The 25,512-nt window shown below is 43.7% G+C and overlaps 2 protein-coding genes across 2 annotated transcripts in view; one reads left to right on the top strand and one right to left on the bottom strand.

Annotated features, from left to right (window-relative positions):
• The window catches only part of ITIH2 (inter-alpha-trypsin inhibitor heavy chain 2), a 62,044-nt gene extending 60,492 nt beyond the window's left edge, over positions 1-1,552 (top strand). Inside the window, exon 21 of the mRNA XM_077472767.1 lies at positions 968-1,552. Coding sequence (XP_077328893.1) covers positions 968-1,115 — 148 coding nt within the window. The 3' untranslated portion in view covers positions 1,116-1,552. The remainder of the gene's footprint in view (positions 1-967) is intronic.
• Positions 861-25,512, bottom strand: part of KIN (Kin17 DNA and RNA binding protein) — a 51,973-nt gene continuing 27,321 nt past the window's right edge. The window contains exons 11-13 of the mRNA XM_077472768.1: positions 5,923-6,022; positions 2,566-2,666; positions 861-2,223 (exon numbers count right to left, since the gene is read on the bottom strand). Of these exons, the coding sequence (XP_077328894.1) occupies positions 2,161-2,223; positions 2,566-2,666; positions 5,923-6,022 (264 nt within the window). The 3' untranslated portion in view covers positions 861-2,160. The remainder of the gene's footprint in view (positions 2,224-2,565; positions 2,667-5,922; positions 6,023-25,512) is intronic.

A 25,512-nucleotide genomic window follows, 5' to 3' on the forward strand; every position in this document is an offset into this window, starting at 1 on the left:
AATCATGCGCACACTTATGTCCAAAATTTACTACAGTTACATTTACTCAAGTTGCATCTCTAGGAAAATGTTTGTGTTTTTTTTTTAGTTTTGGATAGGGTGGGGGGGGAAAGGATAGACCCTCTGGTTAAGATTTGACCATACTCAGTAACAATGAAAGTAAGGGCAAATACAACATTTTAGTTATTCTCAAAACAAGAGGGGAGAGAAAATATTTAAATCAGAACATCTGTTCCAAGGAAAAAAACATTCAAAGGGGGAATATACCTCCTTAAGAGATTTCTTCTAACTTATTTTTTCATCTCTGGGACAGGAATGGAAGGAATATTCTCCCAATGGTACAAAGACAAAATAAACTGACAGATGTCATATTTCTTCTCAAAAAAAAAAAAAAGTTTTTGGCTATAAGGCCCTTTTCACACAAATGGACTGATCAGGTCCGCATGCCAGCAATCCATTGCTCTCTATGGAGGTGCAGATAACAAGCATGTGTCTGAGAACACCCGCCAACATCCAATCTGGTCCCGTCCGCTAAAAACAGACTGATGAAGATCTGTTCCCCATCTGTCCGGCAGATCGGATGACAGGAGGTCTGTCCCCCATAGAAGACAGTGGGCTGTGTCCGTAGTCACTCTGCATCAGTGGCGCAGACACAGACCTGTCATCCACCTGCTCTCGCTAAGCAAGTGGATCCGGTGGCAGACTTTGCCAGTGTGAAAAGGGGACTAATCGATACTGTTGTCAGCCATGTCTGTGCCTACCAAATTCATCAACTTGCTCATTGGTTAGTTGCCTATTCTCACACTACAAGTTCTTTGTGATGTAAAGTTACCATACATTCAATAAACACTCTGTGAAAATTAAAATTCCAACAATTGCAACTTTATTATCTACCACTGAAAGAATGAAATTTAAGAGCAGCTTTTCTGTGCAAAATACAACCTTTGATTTTGTCTTTATGTTACAGGGGAATGCAGAAAGAATACCAGCATAACCATCTGCTCGGCACCAAAGTCACTTGCTGGTTTGTACACAATAATGGAAAAGGTTTCATTGACGGACATTACAGAGACTACACAGTACCTCAGCTATACAGCTTCTTTAAACGTTCTTGAGGAGTCCAACACATACATATAGCATGGGATACATGTTTCTTCAGTTACAATAAAAAAGATTAATGTGGTATTATTTTCTATTCCAAATTCTTATTTTCAGTATTAGGAGTAAGATTCATATTAATGCTTGGAAATGCAATAGAACAGCACACAGCTTTTTTTTTTTTAATGGTTGTGGACTTCAATTGGGAAATGCCTCATTAAATTAAAAATAGAAAAGAAAAATGGTATACATACCCTCAACTTGATAAAAGTCAACGTCCAATGAATGTGAATAAACCTATCTTAATTGCAGCCTCATAAAACCAAGCTGTATCATGCTTTCATACAGGAACAGATGTGTTCACTCTTGCTTTATTTATATGCACATGGTGTATAAAGTGGTTCAGTTATAATTCATGTAATACTGAAATAAAGTCACTGTGTGCTGCCCTTTATTGTATTGTTCATTATTGGAAAAATTATTTAAAAAATAAATAAAATATCCTCAAATCAACAATATATACCAAAAGCCAAAACTCTGCATGACAAATGGTCCAAAGAGGAAAGGTTGGCATTTAAAACATTCATGTCTTTACTACTGCACATAGGAAGGAAACCAAGGGAAATAATTCTACCTATGATATGCCTCTATCTTCTGGGACTAAGCTGAACGAAAACTTATTTTAGACATTATATGATTTCCACAGATGGCCACTATCTGTGCAATTTTAACAGTGAAGTAGTGCACTCTTCAGTAGGTGGGATATAGAAAAATACACTGAAAAGTCAGAAGATGAGAATAAATATGTTTGTTCCTGAGCAAGGAGACATTACAATTAATTTATACAAATTATACTGTAAAAAAAAAAATTATTTTATTACAGGAAATTCCATTAGAAAATACCTTTCATTACTTTAGTAAGAGATAAGCTTTAATAGAGAAGGTAGATGCAAGTTGAGGCTAGCAGCTGACCATCCAAAATAAAGCAACAAATATATACAGTCTATAAAAACCCTGACATAGTAGAGTTTTGTATGTTTCCAGCAGATGTGTACACAGCAATCATGCCACCTTAGAAAAATCCTCATATGGCAGCTCTTCCACCTTACGACCTTTCAAAGGACCCTAGAAATAAACATTTGTGAAAGGTTACACACAAAGAAAAAAATAAGTGCGTGTGCACACGCAATATATAAAAAAATAAAAAAAAAAAAAAAAAAAAGAAGAGAGAGAGAGATAGATTATATATATATATATATATATATATATATATATATATATATATATATATATATATATATATATATATATATATATATATATATATATATATATATATATATATATATATATACACATACACACACACACACACACACACAGTGTTCAGCATAAATCGAGGCACTCACAAGACATGTCATGTAAAACATATAACATAGGACAGAACATATAAGAACGTATACTTACTGAATCAATAACTATTGTGGCAGAAAAGCGTTTCTCATTTATCGAATCTAGAACACCGTAATTTCCCTTGTATCCACCGTTTAAAATCAATATTTTCTTCCCTGGAAAAAGTAAAAAGGAATAAGACAAAACTTGAGAGCCCGTGTCATTAGGCTTTTAGTTCACACCAGAATGACTTCTCGTCTCATAAACACTCAATTGGAATGCAGAAGCAGGTTGTTGAAGCTTAGGAACAAGTAACATGCAGGTCAAATGCACCAGACTGAAAACTAGTAGTGTGTTTTTACTATGTTTTTGTGGTTTTTAATCTGCGGGTAAATAAAAAAAAATAAAAAAATAAAAAGGATAAAAGCTGCAAACTACAGAAAAACGCAGTTAAAAACAAAACCCACAAAAAAAAAAAAAAGAAAAAAGAAAACTGCATAGTTGTGAATGGAGCCCAAAATCCCTGGAGCTCCTTGGGCACCTGGGGAACTGCGTGAGCCGCCAATATAAATGAATGATTGTAAACAGCTGTGCTCAGTTAAACCAGTCTCTCCGGACATGGCAGCTTTTATTTATTCATATAAAACTTTTATCCCAAAAAAAAAAAAAAAAAAAACATTTGCTATAACTGCTTATAACGTGTGAGCTGAATTTCGGCTTCAATTCGTAGGTGTATTTAAATCTGCTAGTAAATTTAACACTACCCTCCCCTCCAGATTGATAATGCTACCTGCTGTGCCCTTTCATCCAGAGGGGAGGCACTCTAATACAGGTGTTTTACGAGCCAGATCACCAGGTGAAGACAGAGGGGGGGGGGGGGGGGAGCCTAAACAAAGAACTAATGCAGAAATCACAACTAATGATTGTTCAGCTGCAATATATTACAATTTAGGCTTGGGGTTTCACACTGCTGTTGGCTCTCCTGTAGTGTATGCCATTTCCTAGTGTAGACATAGCATAGAAGATGGAGCCGCCCACTCCTAAATTAAAAAAGGGGCTTTGTTACTTAGGAACAGGCTCTCCACTTTGGCACACAATTTTTCATTATTTCCCCCAATATATTCATTTGTAGCGGTCAAAGGAACTAAATGATATCTGTGGGTGTTTTTTTCTTCAAATGGAAGAGGAACGGCGCCTTCTAAGTGCAGTAAAACCCGGAAGTGACGCCGATCCCCGCCAGTGCTGGTGCCTAGTATTTGTGCTCCATAACCAACGGAAACATTGTATCCAGGGGTGTTTCCGGGCCTGGGACCGTCCACATCATCTATCCCTCTGCCGGATTTACTGCTGATAGCCTCTCCTCCCTGACGGCGACTAGCGGATGTTGAAATAATTACAATGCCCATCTATGAACCACTTTTGTGAGTGTATTGATTTTTAAAAATTTTATTAAAATTTACCGTTTTACTGCACTTAGAAGGCACCGTTCCTCTTCCGATTAGAAATGTAAAAAGTGCTCTGAAAAAGACTAATGGAACTGGCAGCCCCTATGGACAGTTTCTTTTAACAATTTTTCCTTATACTTCATAAACATTACTGACTGTAACAGCCCATTGTGGTCATTAATACTATTTATATTCTATGTTCATTCCCTTTCAACACTATATGAATTTGTTTACTAGTCATATTCAGAGTGCGCTGTAATATATTATATATATATATATATATATATATATATATATATATATATATATATATATATATATATATATATATATATATATATATATATATATATATATATATATATATATTTATTTATTTATTTTTTTTCCCCCCCTTATAAATACTTTACTAATTGCAGGGTTTCTTCAGTAACTAATTAAAGCGAAGTTCCACCGAAAAATGTAACTTCCGCTTTTCGGATTCCACCTCCCCTCCGGTGTCACATTTGGCACCTTTCGGGGGGGGCATGGGGGAAAGCAGATACCTGTCTAATCCAGGTATTTGCTCCCACTTCCAGACATAGAGCACTGCAGGCTCTGTGGCAATCTACGACATGTCCAGCCCTGTAAAAGTAAGGCAGTGCCGTAGCACAAAAAATGGCCTGGTCATTAAGGGGGTAAAACTTTCCAGGGCTGAAGTGGCTGAAGCAAACATAATAAACATATAAAGACCATGTCTTTTTATTTAGGTCAGTTTATGGACCAATTTAGATTCATTCCCTCTGCTTTACAATATGCCAAGTCATACAAGCCTAGTACACACTATCAGGAAAAAAAACCTGACAGCTCAGGTTGGAGCCTCCGTGCTAACAAGCCGCTGTTAGTACAGCGATCTCCCATGCTGAGCTATTGTATGCTGATTGATTTTCGTCCCCGGAAATATGCCACTGACAAAAAATGAAAAGGTTTTTGTCAACAAAAGTAACATTGGTGTGTACACAGGGGCAGGGGGGGGGGGGGGGCTTTACAATTTGGTTAAAACATATAGTAAACTTTCTGCATTGTAACTTTTTGCCATAACAAGGGAGCTGAGAAGAACGCTATGCAATATAGAAACATAGAAAAGGGATGGCAGAAAAAAAAAAAAAAAGACTATGTGGTCCATCGAGTTTCCTGGTGTTTTTTTTTTTTTTTTTTTTTTATTTAATTATATGGGTTTTGAATTTTTTTTTTGTTTTTTACTTTGTTTAGATAGATTCTAGAGTATAGATTTAGAATAGCATAGTGTAGGTGAGAGGTTCTCTTTAATGAGCTATCGGGGTCTCTTAGATCCCTAATGTCACCCCTGCACTCTGTTGAAGACAATCAAGGACAAACAGTGCTCAATTAGCTTTTTCTCCCGGGTAGAGCCGCCGGAGATTGACCGCTCTAAATACAGAAGTGCGCTTTAAGGTTCATTCTTCACAGGGAAGATCAGTAAAGCGCTGGCTTGCTGCTCTCCGTCCTGACAAACTATGATGGTCGCATTCGCCCAGGAAAGAAAAGTAAGCCAAAAAGGTGCATGACCGGGGAGGCACCTTGTGGAGCATGTAGAAGTGAATACTTTTACTAAAAAGCCTGCAGAAAAATGTAAACCATCTACAGCAGCCAGGGGTTTGTTTTATATGCCGGCGCTTTGTTCCAAATTAACAATGCATTAATTGGTTCATTGATGAATTTGGGAAAGTACAGAAGTTTACATTTAAATGTAATGTTCAGGGGAATGGAACTGGTTACTTATTACCTATGCAAATGCTTTTTAGCAATACAAAAAAGGTACAAAGGACAGCCAGCTATAATGACCCCATGAGTGACTGGAGCTCTGAAACATATTGCGACCCCAAACAAAAAATATTCAGAGAATTTCCATTTTATCCTCTTCCACAAATCTTGTGTACGTAGTGCACAACAGCTGTGTATCAGTAATCTAGCAATATTTTAGTTTTACCTGGTGCTGGGATAACAGTTTCTAGATGTGTCTGGTCAAGCTTCAGTTTATCTCCAGAATCGACAAGTTTCACAATTGCTGTGTATCTATTAAGCACTTCCTAAGAGTAACAAACAGCAAAGACAAAGTTTTAGGTTGTAATTATATTCATTTCATCTTCAGGTCATAAAATGTGATTATTCCCCAAAACAGCTCAGCATACAGCGGATATATAAAGTCTATACACCCGTTTAAAATTGTCAGGTTTCTATGATGCAAAAAATAATAATACACAAAGAGAAATTACAGAACTTTTTCCACCTTTAATGTGACATATAAACTGTACATCTCAGTTGAAACACAAACTGAAATCTTTTGGGGGGAGGGGTTAAGTGCATAAAAAATATGCATAAAATAATGTGGTTGCATAAGTGTACACACCCTCTTATAACTGGGGATGTACAGTAGCTGTGTTAAGAGTTAAGCAAGCCATAAAAAAAACTCATGTTAAATAGGAGTCAGTTCACCTATCATCATTTATAGTGCCTCTGATTAACCCCAAATAAAGTTCAGCTGTTCTAGTAGGTCTTTCCTGACATTTTCTTAGTTACATCCTACAGGAAAAGCCATGGTCCGCAGAGAGTTTCCAAAGCATCAGAGGGATCTCATTGTTAAAACATATCAGTCAGGAGAAGGGAAAAAAAAGAATTTCCAAGGTATTAGATATACCATGGAACACCGTGAACACAGTCATTTATCAAGTGGAAAAAAATATGGTACAATGGTGACAGTACCAAGAACTGAACGTCCCTTGAAAATTGATGAAAAGACAAGAAGAAAACTGGTTGAGGAGGCTGCCGAGAGGCCTACAGCAACATTAAAGGGGCTGCGGGAATATCTAGCAAGTACTGGCTGTGTGGTACATGTAAACAATCTCCTGTATTCTTCATAAGTCTGGGCTATGGGGTAGAGTGGCAAGACGGAAGCCTTTTCTTACGAAGAAAAACATCCAAGCCGGCTAAATTTTGCAAAAACACATCTGAAGTCTCCCAAAAGCATGTGGAAAAATGTGTAATGTCTGATGAAACCAATGTTGAACTTTTTGGCCATAATTTCAAAAGATATGCTTGCCGCAAACACTGCTCATCACCAAAAGAACACCATACCCACCGTAAAGCATGGTGGTGACAGCATCATGCTTTAGTGCAGTTTTTCTTCAGCTTGAACAGGAGGGAATTATGAACACTTCCAAATACTAGTTAATATTGGCACAAAACCTTCAGGCTTCTGCTAGAAAGCTAAACATGAAGAGGAACTTCATCTTTCAGCATGACAACACGCCAAAGCATACATCCAAATCAACAAAGGAATGTCTTCACCAGAACATTCAAGTTTTGGAATGGCCCAGCCAGAGCCCAGACCGGAATCCGATTGAAAATCTGTGGGGTGATCTAAATAGGGAGATGCCCTCACAATCTGACAGATTTGGAATGTTTTTGCAAAGAAGAATGAGCAAATATTGCCAAGTCAAGATGTGCCATGCTGATAGACTCATACCCAAGTGCCATGCTGTAATAAAACCAAAAGGTGCTTCAACAAAGTATTCGTTTAAGGGTGTGCACACTTATGCAACCATATTTAAGCTTTTTAGTTTGGACTTCCCTCCACCTAAAATATTTCACTTTGTAGTTCAACTGAGTTGTACAGTTTACAGGTCACATTAAAAGGTGGAAAAAGTTCTGAAATTATTCTTTTTTTTTTTACATCACAGAAATCTGACATTTTAACAGGGGTGTGTAGACTTTTTTTTATATCCACTGTACTTATTTCCATAGAATTGTGCTCTAATCATAAACGGTAAAAGGTGTGAAAATTACTAAATATAACTTTGGTTGCACCGATACCACTTTTTTTTTTAAGACGGAGTACAAGTACTGATACTTCTCTCCCAACCACCCCAACCCATCAATACCCCCCCCCCCCCCCCGCCAGACTAGCCGATAACGATATTTTTTATAAATGTAATGTGACAGTGGCACTAATATGCTTCTAATGAGGTGGCACTGATGAGGCGGCTCTACTATGCAGCACTGATGGGGTGTGGACTTTGTCAGTAGTTTTTTATTCATGTTCATTTGTCTTTGTTTTTTTACAATTTATTTTTTGACAAATATATAAAAATATATATATATATATATAAAAATATATATATATAAAAATATATATATATAAAAATATATATATATATATATATATATATATATATATATATATATATATATATATATATATATATATATATATATATATATATATATATATATATATATAATCTCCCTTTTGAGACAGGCAAAGAAACTGAGGACACAGATTCCCCAGTCCCTTTCTCTGCAGCCTCAACTGCACTGAGGATAAGTGGACAAGTGGGCAGACAGAGGTGCCTGTTCATTCATAAACTGAAGCATCGTAACAGTTTATGATGTTCAGTTATGAATGAAAAGAGTCAGTGAACACTGACTGTGCATTAGAAAAGGATGGAGCCGGTAAATGACATTTACCGGCTCCTTCCTCTCCATCCTAACAGATCCGGGATGAGGGTGGGGACCCGGAGAGCCAGGGTAGCACACAGAGGACCTGGGGAGCCAGGAGGAGGACCCAGAAGACAGTGGGGGGTGATCGGTGCGACGGTGGGGGCAGTTACAAGCACTGATCTCACTGTATAGCTTTCAATAAAGCAGCTGACAGCCGTGGGATGGAGAGGAGGAGAAGCGTCTGTCGGCTTCTTTATTAAAAGCTATACAGGGAGATCTGTGCTTGTAACTGCCCCCCACAGCCCCATCAATTTGAGGCTGCTCAGATGAGGATGTGGAGCCCTGTACAACAGGTATTGTTTTAAGCATCAGAGCATTTGCATGAGTACATGTACCGTGCTGATGCTAGGTATTGGCACAACCCTAAATATAAACAATAAAATACACCGATACTATTTACTTGCAATGACAGAGCAGTTATTGAAATCCATCATTCATACTCTCATAAGCCAGGTTTAGTACAAGAAGTCCTGTCCGCCAAAAAACTGTGGAGTTGACTTACTAAAACTGAAGAGTGCAAAAACAGATACAGCTGTGCATGGCAGCCAATCAGCTTCTACTTTCAGCTTGTTCAATTATGCTTTGACAAACAAAGCCTAGAAGTTGATTGGTTTCTATGCAGAGCTGCACCAGATTTTGTACTCTCCAGTTTTAGTAAATTACCCTGTTATGTCTGTCAAGATCAGAGCAGTTTGAAATCAGAAGCAATGGGGGTGAGCATAAATGCCACAACTAAACAGGTTTCCCTCATTGCGATATGGCCGAGGGCACGTTTGCTCACATTTTGGTCTTGCTTGAGGTTATGCACTTTCTGGGCAAATGTATTGGATACTATTAACTCAGTTGGCAACCTGTCTGTCCCTATGGACCCCTTAGTGTTAGGCTTCTTTTACACTTGTGTGACTTGTCCTGTGACTTGGGACTGCAAAGTCGCATGACAAGTCCTTCCCCATAATTTCCAATGATAACCATTCATATGTGCAACTTCAAGTCGTGCCGACTTCAAAGCAGTCCCTGCACTACTTTGGTCCGACTTTCATGCAAGTTGAAGTCCATATACCTCAAGTTTACATGAGGATTCCCTGAAATCACAGCGAAATAGCCTCAAATCGTGTGACTTTGAAGTTGCGGTAGTGTGAAAGGAGCCTGAAAGTCAAACTATTTATGTTATTTATGCTAGAAGGGAAATCCTGCAGAAATGGGAACGGCCTACTCCGCTTACGGTTTCTGGCTGGAAGTCGGCAGTCAATGGGGTTATTCCCCTATTTAAGCTTATGTGCATCAGCTGAAACTGTCCTGCTAAATTTGACAAAATTTGGGCTGGCTGGATAGAGGCACAGGGCATTACTGTTTAGGTGTTAATATCTCATGGGATATAACAGAGGGTTATCTATTGTACCTTGTGTATAGTACCCTAGCAACCCACACTGCTCCTTTCCCACCGTCTTCCCCAATCCCCCCCCCCCCCCTCATTCCCTTTCTCCCTGTCCTTCTTTTAGCTCTAACCCAAGCCATTGTATTTTTGGATTCTTGGATGTCACATTTCCCTAGGCTGTTTCATAGACTAATCACAGGACCGTTTTGGATTAATGAATGCATGACTCCTATGACCATTTATCTATGGTATTAATTGTGTTGTTTATGGACTGCTTGATTTGGTTTATGTATACCTTTACTTGTTCATACTGCTGAACAGGTTTAATAAAAAAAAAAAAAAAAAAAAAAAAAAAAAAAAAAAAATACAAACACACAACTGCCAAAAAAAAAAAAAACCTTCTCATTTGTTACTTAGGCACGAATATTCTGAAAAATGTACACACGGTCTTCAAACTTAATTTCTCCAATGTCTCACATGTCCAAATTAGATTTGTTGAGATGGGACAATATATATATATATATATACACACACATACATACAGTAGGTGCCTGCGATATTGTGTCAATCTCGCCGCTTTTATCCGCGAGATTGACACCCTGCGAGCCCCGTTGCGGATCGCATTGGGAAAATAAAAATGTTTCTCCTCCTTTCCCAATGAGCAACAAGCATTGCTGACATTGAGGCCGGGTTCACACTGGTGCGGGGATCCGACTTGGATTCCCGCCAATACCAGGCACTGTGTTTGGTATGAATCTTGAGGGAGAACTCCACACCAAATTTTAAATAAAAAACCGCCATGGGTTCCCCCTCTAGGAGCATACCAGGCTCTTAGGTCTGGTATGGATTTTAAGGGGAACCCCACCTATGCCGAAAAAAATGGCATGGGGGGGTCCCCCCAAAATCCATACCAGACCCCTATCCACGCTATGACCACGCCCCAGGCCTATATAAGTGATCGCAGAGCTCACACGGCATTACATCGGGAGAGAGCGTCGTGTCAACATCAGAAGAGACGTGGGAAGAAGGACGCAGAAGACTGGGCCACCGCTAGCAAAAGAGCTGGAAGAAGATAGCGGAGGAGCCGGCAGAAGACGCCAGAGAGCAGGAGAAGACACCAGAGCGCAGAAAAGAACCAGAGAGCGCGGAGAAGAACCAGAGAGCGCAAAGGAGTCGGAAGAAGACCCCAGGAGCTGCCTAATAAATTACTTTGAAAACCTGTGTTGTGTGTTTTTTTTATTGACACTTTTCCCCAGGGTACGATGTACCCCATACTCATAGGGTGGGGGGCCGGGATCTGGGACCCCCTTATTAAAGGGGGCTCCGGGATTCCGATAATCCCCCCGCAGACCCCAACAACAAATGGCCAGGGTTGTCGGGAAGAGGCCCTTGTCCTCATCAACATGGGGACAAGGTGCTTTGGGGTGGGGCGCCCCCCTTCCCCAAAGCACCCCCCCACGTTGAGGGCATGCGGCCTGGTACGGCTCAGGAGGGGGGGCACTCACTCGTCCCCACCCCCTTTCCTGACCGGCCATGCTGCGTGCTCGGATAGGGGTCTGGTATGGATTTTTGGGGGGACCTCCACACCGTTTTTTCGGCGAAGGGGGGGTTCCCCTTAAAATCCATACCAGACCCAAGGGCCTGGTATGCCCCAGGAGCGGGAAGCCATGCCGGCTCTATTAGAGAGGCAACATCGTCGCTTCTCTCGTGCTCGCTGCAATAGGAAAATGTGACATTTTCCTATTGTAGCTAGCGTGAGATGTACAGTGTCCTGTTGCCGAAAACCAGCACGATCTCATTGCGCTGGAAACACAATCTCGCGGTCAGGTACTGTACACACACACACACACACACACACACACACACACACACACACACACACACACACACACTGCAGTCTCTACTCAAGGCTTCCTAAAGGACCTGCATGTCAGGTTTCTGAAGTTTATATGGGCAGGTAAGCCAGCAAGGGTATGTAGATCTAGCCCGTTTCTTCCCAAGACAAAAAGGTGGTATCGGCTTCCTAGACCCACTAAAATACCATGCGGTAAGTGTACTCGATTGGTACGTCCAACGGAACAAGAAACCATGGGTGTACTTGGAACAGGCGACCGTGGGTATAGCATTGCCATTACACACCCCCCTGGCTGGAGCCACCCCCTGGACTGTTAGATCCTTTTTTTTAAATACTAAACTCTCTCCTTTCCCTAGCCCTTTAACCCCAATTTTGGATTCTCTGTCTTTTCAACCTGGACGCAATGATCCTCAAATCGACGTACCGTATATACTCGAGTATAAGCCGAGATTTTCAGCCTCTTTTTTGAGGCTGAAAGTGCCCCCCTCGGCTTATACTCGAGTCATCGCTGTCTGCCCGCTCGATCAGCGTGTCGAGCAGACAGACAGCGGCCATTCTAGAATTCAAAAGCCGCGCCTCCGGCTCCGCCTTCGCCTGTGATAGGCGGAACACTGAATTTCCCAGCAGCCTGTGTTCCGCCTATCACGGGCATCGTCTCATCCTCGTACTACGGACGAGGATGAGACGATGCCCGTGATAGGCGGAACACAGGCTGCTGGGAAATTGAGTGTTCCGCCTATCACGGACATCCGATAGGCGGAACAGCAGTCAGTGGGAAATTGAGTGTTCCGCCTATCACCGACGGAGGCGCGGCTTTTGAATCCTAGAATGGCCGCCGACGAAGAGCTGAAGGACGGAGGCTCGGCTCGGGACGGGACGGGCCGGGCCGGGACGGGACGCAGGCTGGACGGGACGCAGGCTGGACGGGACGCAGGCTGGACGGGACGCAGGCTGGACGGGACGCAGGCTGGACGGGACGCAGGCTGGACGGGACGCAGGCTGGACGGGACGCAGGCTGGACGGACACAGGTAGGCTGCACGGACACACACACACACACACACACACACACAGATGCATGGACACACACACACACACACACACGGATGCATGGACACACACACAGGGATGGATGGACCCACAGGGATGGACGGACACACAGGGATGGACAGGCATGTCTCACCCTCGGCTTATACACGAGTCAATAATTTTTTCCAGTTTTTTGGGGGTAAATTGGGGGCCTCGGCTTATATTCGGGTCGGCCTATACTCGAGTATATACGGTACTTATTTTCCAAGGTACCTTCCGATTGACGCATTTTCTCAAGCACATCGACCTATGACAAGTCTTGAAATTACAAGTAACAACACTAAAAAAATAAGGGCGCTACCTATAAAGTGCAATAAAATAAACAATATGAACAGAACTCAAAATGATCCAAGATGGCATTTACAAAACCATATAGTGAATAGCCCAAAGAAATTAAATATTTCCAAGAATGAATGTCCAATCACTGTGCTCTTATACAGATTGGAGCACTTATTTTACTGTATAGGACCACGGTGACAGGACATTCATTGTTGGAAATTTAACCACTTCAGGACCGCCGTATTGCCATTGTACGTCAACACAATGGCACAGGCAGGCACAATCACGTAGATTTACGTGATTGCCTTCCAGCGGGTGGGGGGTCCGATCGGACCCCCTCCCGCTGGTTACGGCGGTCCGGTTCGCTCCAGGAGCGCTCCGTGATGAGGGGATGGCCGTTGGTTTTCGGCCACCCCCTCTGGATCGCTCCTGGCCAATGAGAAGCTTCCTCCCCTGTGTATTGTTTACACAGGAAGGAGGAAGTGATGTCATTCTCCTCGGGGCGGTCTTTTTGACCGGACTACGAGGAGAAGACTAATAGTAAGTGTGCACCAACACTACACTGACATGTAGGTACACACAGGCACACAAACCCCCCCCCCGATCCCCCCCGCCCCCCCCTCCCCCCCCCAGTCACAGTGTCACTGATTGCATTGATCATTTCTTTACTGATCAATGCATTCAGTGTCAGTTGTGACAGTAAAAACTGTCAGGACAGTTAGTGTTAGGTCCAGGGTAGCCCCCTATCACCCCCCAATAAAGATTTAACCCCCTGATTGCCCCTAGAGTTAACCCTTTCACCCCCTTTTGCCAGTGTCACTAAGCGATCATTTTTCTGATCGCTGCATGTGTCGCTAGGTAGCTAGTTATTTTTTTAGGTTCACCGCCAGGTTTTTATATCGCTAGGTACCCCGATATACTACCCAATAATGGTTTTAACCCCCGATTTCCGCTAGTTAACCCTTTCACCCCCTTTTGCCAGTGTCACTAAGCGATAATTTTTCTGAACGCTGCATCAGTGTCGCTAGGTAGCTAGTTATTTTTTTAGGTTCACCGCCAGGTTTTTATAGCGCTAGGTACCCCGATATACTACCCAATAATGGTTTTAACCCCCTGATTGCTGCTAGTTAACCCTTTCACCCGCGATCACAGTATAAGTGTCACTGGTGACGCTGGTTAGCCAGTTAGTTATTTAGGTTCCCCGTCAGGTTTTTATATAGCGCCAGGGACCCCCATATACTACCTAATAAAAATTTGAACCCCCTGATTGCCCCTAGTTAACCCTTTCACCACTGATCACCGTATAAGTGTTACGGGTGACTCTGGTTAGTTTGTTTTTTATAGCATCAGGGCACCCACCATTTATTACCCAATAAAGGTTTAACCCCCTGATCACCCGGCGGGTGATATCAATTAGGTTTTAGGGTCAGGGTCTGCGTCGCCCCAGGCAGCGCTAGGTTAGTGCCAGTACCGCTAACACCCACACGCAAAGCATACACCTCCCGTAGTGGTATAGAATCTGAAAAGATCAATATCTGATCTGATCAGATCTATACTAGCGTCCCCAGCAGTTTAGGGTTCCAAAAAAACGCATTGTTAGCGGGATCAGCCCAGATACCTGCTGGCACCTGCGTTTTGCCACTCTGCCCAGCCCACCCAAGTGCAGTATCGATCGATCACTGTCACTTACAAAACACTAAACACATAACTGCAGCGATCGCAGAGTCAGGCCTGATCCCTGCCATCGCTAACAGGTTTTTTGGTAGCATTTTATATTCCAATCCGGAAGGCAGTGCTTGGTTTTCGGGGTCCCGTACGTGGCTAGGCTCCCAAAAAGTCCCCCACATGTGGTATCCCCGTACTCGGGAGAAGCAGCAGAATTTATTTTGGGGTGTAATTTGACTTCTGCCCATAGCATGTGTGAGCAATATATAATTTAGTGACAACTTTGTGCAAAAAAAAAAAAAGTTTGTAATATTCCCGCAACTTTTGGCAAAATATAAAATATTCCATGGACTCAACATGCCTCTCAGTAAATAGCTTGGGGTGTCTACTTTCCAAAATGGGGTCATTTGGGGGGGTTTTGTGCCATTTTGGCATTTTATGGCCTTCGAAACTGTGATAGGTAGTGAGGAGTTAAATCAAAAATTTGCACCCTTAGAAATCCTGAAGGTGGTGATTGCATATTATTGGTTTTGTGGGAACACGTTAGGCGCCTTATTTTTAATTTGTTGAAAATTACAAGTAACTTCTCTCACACATTGGATTTACTCTGTTGCGCCCAGGGAAGGGAATACCTGCGTTCCTTGCCGGAGGTGTATGTTAGGATCAGAGAGCCTTCCCTGTTCGAGCAGACCTGCCTTGCAGGGGAAGCAATAGGACACTTGTTGTCTCATTTAAAGCTCTTCATTGATGGCAGTTAGTTCCCCCCACAGGACCTCCCTTTCCTTCAGCAGAGACCTACAAATTACCTTTTCTCAAACCCAAAAAGAATAGAATTTTACTATTTGCTCACAAGTCCTCAGTAGCGAGCAGATATCAAGAGGGAGGATACAAACTCCTTATGAGATTGTACCTAACCCCAGCAGTGTTATAGCGTATGTTCCCTCAGACATCCAATATCTGTTGGCACTGTTGGGAATCTGAGGGTACCTTACTTCATATTTCTTGGGAATGCCCAGTTGAACGATTTCTGGCACAGGAAACAAAAAAAAAAAAAAAATGTCATTAGGACACTAACCCAGGCACTGACAATGGACTGCTGGAAGGAATTATTTATGCATATGCAGTGGCTGGAAAAAGGTTGCAGAGGATAAGCAACTGTCATGGAGTTTCTTAAAAATGGAAAAACAAAATGTTCCAGTGCATGATCTGCAGATCTGGATATAAAAGATCAGGGGACGATACACAGAGAATTACAAAGTGACTGAGGCGCTGGACCATGAATTCTAAAAGTAGGATTTTTATAACAGCTTACCTGTAAAATCCTTTTCTTTTGAGTACATCACGGGACACAGAGCCACAGTAATCATGGTATGAGTTATACGGCACCTTTAGGTGATGGACACTGGAAAATCCTAGACAGGAAGTTCAATTGCCCATATAACCCCTTCCCTTACTGGGGGTATCTCAGTTTTCGTAGCAAAGCAATACACGCGTAACCAAAGATGGGAGGAGGGACCTCTGTGTCCCATGATGTACGCCAAGAAAAGGATTTTACAGGTAAGCTGTTATAAAAATCCTAATTTCTTTATCATACATCACGGGACACAGAGCCACAGTAATTACTGTATGGGATGTCCCAAAGCAATGCCACCTGAGGGGAGGGGACACAAACAAAAAGTAGGGTGCAATCAGACCTGAGGACCTATACTGCTGCTTGCAGTACACTGCCGCCAAAGGCAATATCCTCATGCCTTTTTACATCCACCTGACAGAATCTGGTGAACGTATGGACTGAAGACCAAGTTGTGGCCTTGCAGATTTGAGCCATGGAGGCTTGGAGATGCACTGCCCACACAGCACTAACAGCCCTAGTGGAGTGCTCTTTGATTTGAAAAGGTGGAACTTTCCTTTTCAAACCCTAAGCTTGAATAATTACTTGCAGAATCCATTTGGCAATAGTGGATTTCGACGCTGCCTGTAATTTCCTAGGACCTTCAGGCAACACAACCACCACATCTGTTTTGTGAACCTGAGCAGTCGTCTTCAAATAGATTTTGACTGCTCTCACTACATTCAAAGAATGTAGTGACTCTTCATCCTTAGAACAGGGTTCAGGAAGAAATTAAAGTAAAAATATCCTGGTTTAGGTTAAAACCTGAAATCACCTTTGGCAGAAAGCTAGGATGAGGACACAGTACTACTCTATTCTTGTGAATGATTAAATATGTCTCTTTACAAGAAAGAGCCGCCAACTCAAATACCCTTATTGCACTAGAAATGGCTACCAGAAAAACTAGCTTGTCAAAAGGACTAAAGGAATATGTTTTATCGGCTCAAAAGGCTGTTTCTGTAACGCCAATAGAACTAAATTCAAGTCTCAAGGGTTCAAGGGTGCTCTAACCGGTGGATTAAGCCACGTTTCCCCCTGTATAAAGCTTCGAACCAAAGAATGCGAAGCAAGCAGATGTTGAAACAATACAGATAAGGCCGAGACTTGGCCCTTGATAGTACTTAAGGTCAGTTTCATCTCTAACCCCATTTGCAGAAAGGCAAGGATTCTACCTATGACATACTTTCTAGGGTGCCAACCCCTGGATTCACACCAGGAAACATATGCCTTCCAGACTCTATAATAAAATGACTCTGGAAGCTGGCTTCCTTGTATTAATCAAAGTAGATTTCTTGGGTATCCTCTACCAACTGAGGTTCTGATGCACTTTTGGCGACAAACGCATCAGAAAATCTAGTAGTTGTTCCAAGCCGACAGGATACTGTTTTGCAGCAGTGTTAAATAAAACTGAGCATAGGGAACTGCTTTGAATGAAGTCACCATCTTCCCCAACAACCTCACACAAAGGTGGATTGGAAGGACCTTTCTCTGCCCCGTCCACCGGAACCGGCATCTATAAATCAGTACTCCAATCATCTTACTGGTTTTAAAGAAGATTTCTCTAGGTTGGAGGACCCAATCTAGGCATTCCAGGTAGTTGACTGTGGTGACCATGGTTTGGTCCAGGCGGGCTACCGAGCGGTCTATCAAGAGCAGGTCGTCTAGGTATGCTATTATCGTTATACCTTGAGTCTTTAACCTGGCCAGAAGTTTTTGCACCCGAGGTGCAGTAGCTAGACCAAAAGGCAAGGCTACAAACTGAAAATTAAGTTTTTCTACTTCGAAATGCAGATATTTCTGGTGAGCAGGGAAAATAGGTACATGCAGGTATACATGCTTGATGTCTATTAAAGAGGGATTCCACCCAAAAAAAAAAAATATTAAAAGCCAGCAGCTATAAATACTACAGCTGCTGACTTTTAATAAATGGACACTCACCTGTCCCGGGTTCCAGCGATGACGGCAGCCGAGGCCGATCGATCGCTCGGCTGCTGCCACCACCATTCTAGGTGAGGGAATCAGGAAGTGAAGCGAATCGGCTTCACTTCCCGGTTCCCTACTGCGCATGCGCGAGTCGCGCCGCGCAATAGGAAATCTCCGCGCTGTCACTGGGACCCGTGTGTGTCCCAGCAGACGGCAGGGCAGGAAATGGCGTAGACTCCCACGGGAGTCTATGCCCGGAAGTGGGTGTAAATACCCGTCTTTGACAGACATCTCCACCCCCCACCCCCCTGAAAGGTGTCAATTGTGACACCGGAGGGGGGGGGGGGAGGGAGCCGATCAGCGGAGGTTCCACTTTAGGGTGGAATCCCGCTTTAATGTCAGAAGTTCTCCTCCTTGTAGGACGGAGACTACCGATCGGATTGATTCCAATGCGAAAAAAAGAGCGAATTTTCAGGAACTGGTTTAGATCTTTCATATCTAGAATGGGCCGGACATCTCCATTTGGTTTTGGCACCATTAAAACGTTTGAACAAAACCCCAACCCCTGCTCTTTCATAATCACTTTTTGTGACAAAAGTCGGTCTAACGCTAGAAAGAGAGACTTCTTTTTCTCTGGATCCTTGGGGACATTTGACTTGAGGAAACAAGGAGACGGGAATTCTCAAAACTCTAGTTTGTAATCTAAAGCCAAGAGCTTTTTGCATGGCGATTCGGCTGACCAACTTTTCAACCATAAGATTCTACGCATATGCATCAACCCAAGCATTAGGCGAGAGGTTTGAAGAATAGAATCTCTCATTACGTCAATGGCAAAACACAAAGCTGCTGGCAGCTCAGCTAACTCCATTGTCAACTGGACAAGTCAAGCTTGTATTCACAGAGGATATAGCAGCATCAATTGCTGGTATACTCCACATCTTAGTGAATTTTTCCTCCATAGGATAAAGTGTTAATTTTTAGGAGGGAAAAAAAATGCTCATCTGGGTGATCCCACTATGAATATATAAGCTTTTCCAGCAATGAATGTACAGGAAAGGCACGCAAGGCTTGAGGAGGCTTTAGTGAACCCAAACAAGTGGGCTCTTCAACCGACTCAGATAACCTCCCTGACGGTATTCCCGAGCGTGACCCAGGGTTGATTTTCTCTGCCAGGAGCAGTAACGCTTGGAGTAACATTGCAGAGCTGTCAGCGGAGCCCCTTACCTTCTCCTGGCGATCCAACGTCCTCCGCTGTGATTGCCGGCGAGATCACCGGCATCTGACTTCCTGGTTCCGTTCCCTGCGAGCAGGAGCAGTGCATGGGAGCGGAACTGGGTGGGAAATTCAAAAGTGACACACACATAAAAAGAGGTGATACATTGTAATCTGAGAGGATTACACTGTATCATCTCAGATCTGACACTTAATATACAGTGCCCCTTGCCTACAATTTTACTGTAATTTGTGCCCATAAAATATTTATAACATGGCATCAAAAAAGCATCACTTTACTACAAAAGCGTTTTTCGACCAGTTGAGTGACAGCGACACGGAGTTGCTCGCAGAACTGAGCGATAGTGAGTCTTGGAGAGATTTGTCATCTGACACTGATCTGGCAAGTGACAACAGTGATGATCCTGCACCTGACCTAAGCAATGTGCGCACTTGGTGCCCTATTGACTGCGATATGGACCAGGTAGCGCCCCCCAAGATTCCCCTTCACTGGATCACCTGGGATGAAGGTAGATCTTGAGTGTGACAACCCTCTGGCATACTTTCAATTATTCCTCACTGAAGAAGTAATTGAAAAAATTGTCAGAGACAAATCGCTACCAAAAAGCAGCTACACTGCATGCAAGGTTTTCCAGAAGCAGAAAGTGGACATCTGGCAGTTTCTGGGACTCATTCTTTAGGGGGTGGTGGGGAAACCGCTCCAGAAATGGTACTGGACCACCGATAAGTTACTGGCTACTCTGTTATTTGGCACCGTGATGTCAGAATACCGGTTTTCCTTTCATCATGAAGTATTTCCACTTCACAAACAATGAAGAATTTGATGAGGACACGCATCCTGCACCAAAACTAAAAATTTATCTGGGCATCTCTGTTAAAAAAAAAAAAAAAAATACAAATTTATCTGGGAGGTATGCCAAATTATTGTGACCAATTTCCAGCGGACCTACGTGCCAGAAAGGGAAGTTTGATGGCCTACAAGGGACGCCTAAGCTGGATACAGTTTATTGCATCCAAAAGAGCGCAGTTTGGCATCAAATCCTACATGCTCTGCGAGTCATCCACTGGGTACATCTGGAATTAGGTCATTTACACCGGTAAAGGCACGAAGTTCAACCCCAGGTACAGTGGCTATGGGATGGCCACATCTGTTCTTACACTGCTGGAGCCATTGCTGAATCAGGGATATTGTGCGACCATGGATAATTTCTACATGTCTCCGGAACTGTTTGAAGTTTTGCTACAAAATAAGACTGATGCCTATGGTACCGTTAGGCCTAACCGACGTGACATGCCATCTATGTTTGCCAAGAAAAAAAACTAAAAACCGGAGAAATGGTTACCTGGCAGAAGGGTAAGATGATGACAATGCAATGGCGAGACAAGAAGGACGTGCTTCTCATGAGTACTGTGCACAATACCTCCACTGCCATGGTCCACACAAAAGGTGGGAAAGATGTGCTGAAGCCGCAAGTCACGATAGACTATAATAACACCATGGGAGATGTCTACAGAGCCGATCAAGGAATGACATTTTATCTGGCTATGCTTCAAACAGCAAAAAAAAAAAAAAAAAAATAATAAGATTTTCAGGCATCTTCTGGAACAATGCATATATCCTGTGAAGAGCAAAGAGTGACAAGCCTCTTGTTCATTCTGATTTTATCTGGAAGGAGGCTGAGCAGATTTTTGTCAACCACCAGATGCCATCAGTCCTGGACGATGTGCTGTTGATGTTGCCAACCCAGAACGCCTGACTGGTCAACACTTTATGGACTACATACCGCCAACTGCAAAAAAGCCAGCACCTACCAGGATGTGTATGGTTTGCTGTTCAAAGAGAGATGGCAATGGAAAGAAAGTCCGAAAAGAAAGCAGGTTCCATTGTCCTGATTGTAATGGACTGCGTGCTGTACGTTGTTTCAAAATGTATCACACTCAGGATGCTTATTGAATTTTCTTTGACAAATTTCATCATTTTGTATTACATTATTTATTAGATTCTAATTCATGATTTTGTGTTTCAAACATTATCACATATGGGAAGTCTACTAGAGTCTTGCTTGGTCAGGTTTAAGTAATTACTAAGAATTGCAGGCCTACAATACAGAACACCAAATTTCCATGAAAAAAAAAAAAAAAAATTGTACTGCTTTTGGTACAAAATTCCTGACATAATCATACCACCAGGGAGGTTAAGGGTAGCTTGAATGTGGAGCTGACCATTTCAGTAAGAGAATGCACCAGCAATTTCTCAGCACATGAAGCTGAAGGTGGTCCTTCCCCACTTGATCCCTCAGAAGGGGAGTCAGTCTCTCCATGGTCATCTGAGGGGGATACATTTTACCCCTCCCACTGTTCCTGTTTGAGGATCCTGGGTGGTAGAAGGGGACCTAATGCGCTTTCTTCTATTCATATGCGATTAAAGTCGCTAACCTTTCTTCTAAGCCACTCATAGTTAAGGAAAAAAACTCCTCAGTTACACAGATAGGGGCTGAAGTGTCAGAAGCAATTGCAGCCCATGATGACCACGATGGCTCACTCTGACCAGCCTTCCTAGATCTTTTGGGGGGGGGGGGGGGGTGGTATTGCAGAGGAGGGGGGGGGGTCCTTAGGGCCTGAGGGTGACCCTTTTGTGCCCTTATTTTTGGCAATATTTGTACCATGCCCTCTGGTTATGGTGCCGAGCACAAATGCAGAGGTACAGCCAAGAAAATGCACCTATTGCTGAGCAATAGTCCAGCAACTGCCGCTGCTATTAAGCTCAGCCTGATACAAAGCAAATGTGTCCTGGGAATTTCTGTGTCAACCAACAATCACATGCGACCCATCTTCTCTGTGTCCCTCCTTTAGCTGTATGCACCTGAAAAAAGGTGCCCTTTATAGCTACATAGCCTGCATTGTGTGTGATGAAGCACAACGACAAGCCCCACCCCCTTTCCTCCGATCACCCACCGCACCCTCCTCTTTTTCAAAGATAGAGCTTTCCCACGCGAGCGGGCTCCGATCTGCTGGATCATATATGGAGGGCTGGGGTGGAGGAGAGCCGCCAGATGGAGAACTGCCACGGCGGCAGCAGGAGCAGTGCGGCACACCGCCGACTTAGCCACGCTCCCTCTGCCTCCTGGGGCAAAGCTGTCCAGGTGGGGGGAACATTCCCAAAAGGGAAAAAAAAAACCTTCCCTGCGTCTTACCTCGGGCTTGGGCTGGAGGAAACATGCAGCTTGGCACAGAGGCAAGACTGAGGAGCATAGAACAGGTACATGCCTCTTGACAGCCCCCGGTGGTGACCATAAGCATGACAGCATTTATGTTAAAGGAGAAATACCCACAAGAATTAGAAAAATTCCTTAGGAATCTCCCTCACCTTATCCAGCTGCAGGGTTCTGTGTTAATAGACTCAATATTCACCTCTCCCAGTGGGCTCCATTAAAAAAAATCTTCGGGGACTGGACTGGGACTTTGAATGGATCCGGTTGCACGGCTTGCCCCAGTAAGGAATATTCCAGCAGAGCTCAGCACAGCACAGCTTTACTCGTGACCAACACCTAAGACACTGGCGAAAAAACCGAGGTACTTCCGGTAAGGGGAGGGGTTATATGGGGAATTGAACTTACTGTCTAGGGTTTGCTAGTGTTCATCACCTGAAGGTGCCATATAACCCATACAGTAATCACTGAGGCGCTGTATCCTGGAGATGTACGATAAAGAAAATTTATTAAGCATTAGCTAAAACTTACATGGATGTCTTGGAACACAGTGCAGGAGGTAAGGGGGAATGCACAGAGTGTCACAGCACAGATCAGAGGGAGTCTAGTGGCTAGGTGGTGGTGAGCCAAAGCAGGCTGCATGCAGGTAAGCTGCCTGATGGCCAGTGTGGGACGACACTACCTGCCTGGAGTAAGCAGGTCCTACCTGTGCGGGTTTCCTCCGGGTACTCCGGTTTCCTCCCACACTCCAAAGACCTGCTGGTAGGTTAATTGGCTTCTGTCCAAAATTGGCCCTAGTATATGAATATGAGTTAGGGACCTTGGATTGTGGGCTCCTTGAGGGTAGGGACCGATGCGAGTGTGCGATGTGTGGAGCGCTATATGGGTACCTTAACTACTTCGTGCCCGGCCTATAGCAGAATGACGGCCGGGCGGTGGTTCAGTTATCCTGACTGGCATCATATGATGTCCTGCAGGAAAACAACATTACAGCGATCTGTGGTGTGGTGTGTCAGTCTGATGGAGGCGGAGGCTTTTTACCACGTAATCAGCCGTGTCCAATCACGGCTGATCACGATGTAAACAGGAAGAGCCAGCGATCAGCTTTTCCTCACTTGCGTCTGACAGACGCGAGTAGTGGAGAGGCGATCGGCGGCTCTCCTGACAGGGGGAGTCTGAGCTCATTGTTTATCAGCACAGCCACCCCTCGGATGCCCACACTGGACCATCGGGGAAGCCGCCAGGACCACTAGGGAAGCCCCCAGCATGTGGATGGCCAGGTACATCCCCCATGGCCATCCACTTGTGAAAAATGATGCACAACATATTCCAGTGCCCACAAATGAGCACTGACTGGCACCTCTGTGGCACAATAAAAAACAGTGATGCCCAGTACAATTGTACAATTGTAGACACGCTCCCATACTCACTCAGGTTGAACTGGATAGACTGGTGTCTTTATTCAACCTTACCAACTATGTAATTAACCCCGCATTGAGGAGCCTGGGTCAGGGCAAAGATAGAATGTGGAAGCCCACAGATGATGGCCAAAAAAAAGCGCTGAACAGCAGGGGTGGCCAAGACCTCGATGACCAATACACCTGGATGGGAGGCTGAACGCCAGGGGTACAAACCACAAGAGAAGCTGATCCTCAAGCCGCGGATGAGGTGTAACCTCACACACACTGTGCAGTCCTGTGAAGACCTTGTGCACGTTGGTGTAGAAAAGGGCGAAGGACCCAGAAAATAGGCACGTCTACCCACTGATATCCCTTGCACAAGGTCTACACAGCACTGTATAGTGTGTGAGGATACACTGCATCTGCGGCTTGAGGATCGGCATTTCTGGCAGTCTGTACCCCTTGGTCATCGAGATCTCAGCCACCCCAAATGTCCAGCGCTTTTTTGGCCACCATTTGTGGGCTTTCACATTCCATCTTTTCCTTAAACCAGGCTCCGCGGTGTGGGGTTGATAACATCCCACACTGGCCATCAGGTACCTTGCCTGCATGCATCCCTGCCCACCACCCACATTTCTCCCCTTGGTCTGTGCTGTGACAGTCTGTGGATTCCCCCTCATCTCCTTCACTGTGATCCAAGACATCCACACAAGTTTTGCCTAATGCTCAATAAACTTTTTGAATTCATGGTCCAGCGCCTTAGTCAATTGTTTGGATTTCTGGGATATGTTTAAACCGAACGGTTAACGCTCTAACTGGTGTGTCTCTTGGGAGGAATCTAATGGCATATTTGCTCCATGATACACCCTTATCTAACAAAAGGTCCAGAAACTCCCTGTTGAAACATCTTTTAATGGCTGCAAAAGATTGTATTCCAACACCTTGGAAGAGTTCAGTCCACACAAATAAACCTCACTGGCTGGCTAGAATTATGGAAACTCAGAAAATATTGTCAATGTCAATGAAGGAACAGAGTGTGAAATATTGAAAGATTTGGACCTCTTACTTTTTCTACAAAAGAATAGTCTCCTCAGGTCTCACATGAGTAATTTTCTTAGATCTTTGTTCTGTTACCTAGGACCTTGGGTGGCCAGGCGAGACAGTGGATCCGACTCCCTTGTCTGTGTCCTGGTATTCTTCCCTCCAATCTTTTAACCTGTGATGCCCCGTCACTCCTACCCCCCCCCATTGAAGCCAACATCTCCCCCCTCGCCATCTTCTGGGTTCTCAAACACCTTGATTGACGTAACTACCTCTAAACTTTGTATCGCATATTCCCGCCAGCCTCGGCTGGCGCCCTACAGGGCCCACTCCCGCGGCCGGCGCCCTGCGTTACTTCTGACTTCCTGTAAATGAATGAGGGCGTGTGGACAAGATGCTGCAAGGACAAGAACCCTGCAATCCTGAAAACAAAGAAAAAGGAACGGTGCATGCTAACAACATGGTTCATGTTACACCTCGAATATGGGTCAAACATGATCAGAAAGGTTTGAGACATGGTTTAATAGGAAACAATGTAAACATGATGAAAAGATATCAGGCAC

Source organism: Lithobates pipiens, unplaced genomic scaffold (genome assembly GCF_037356315.1).
Source record: "Lithobates pipiens isolate NorthernLeopardFrog02 unplaced genomic scaffold, aLitPip1_a1.2 Scaffold_8, whole genome shotgun sequence".
NCBI lineage: Eukaryota > Metazoa > Chordata > Amphibia > Anura > Ranidae > Lithobates > Lithobates pipiens.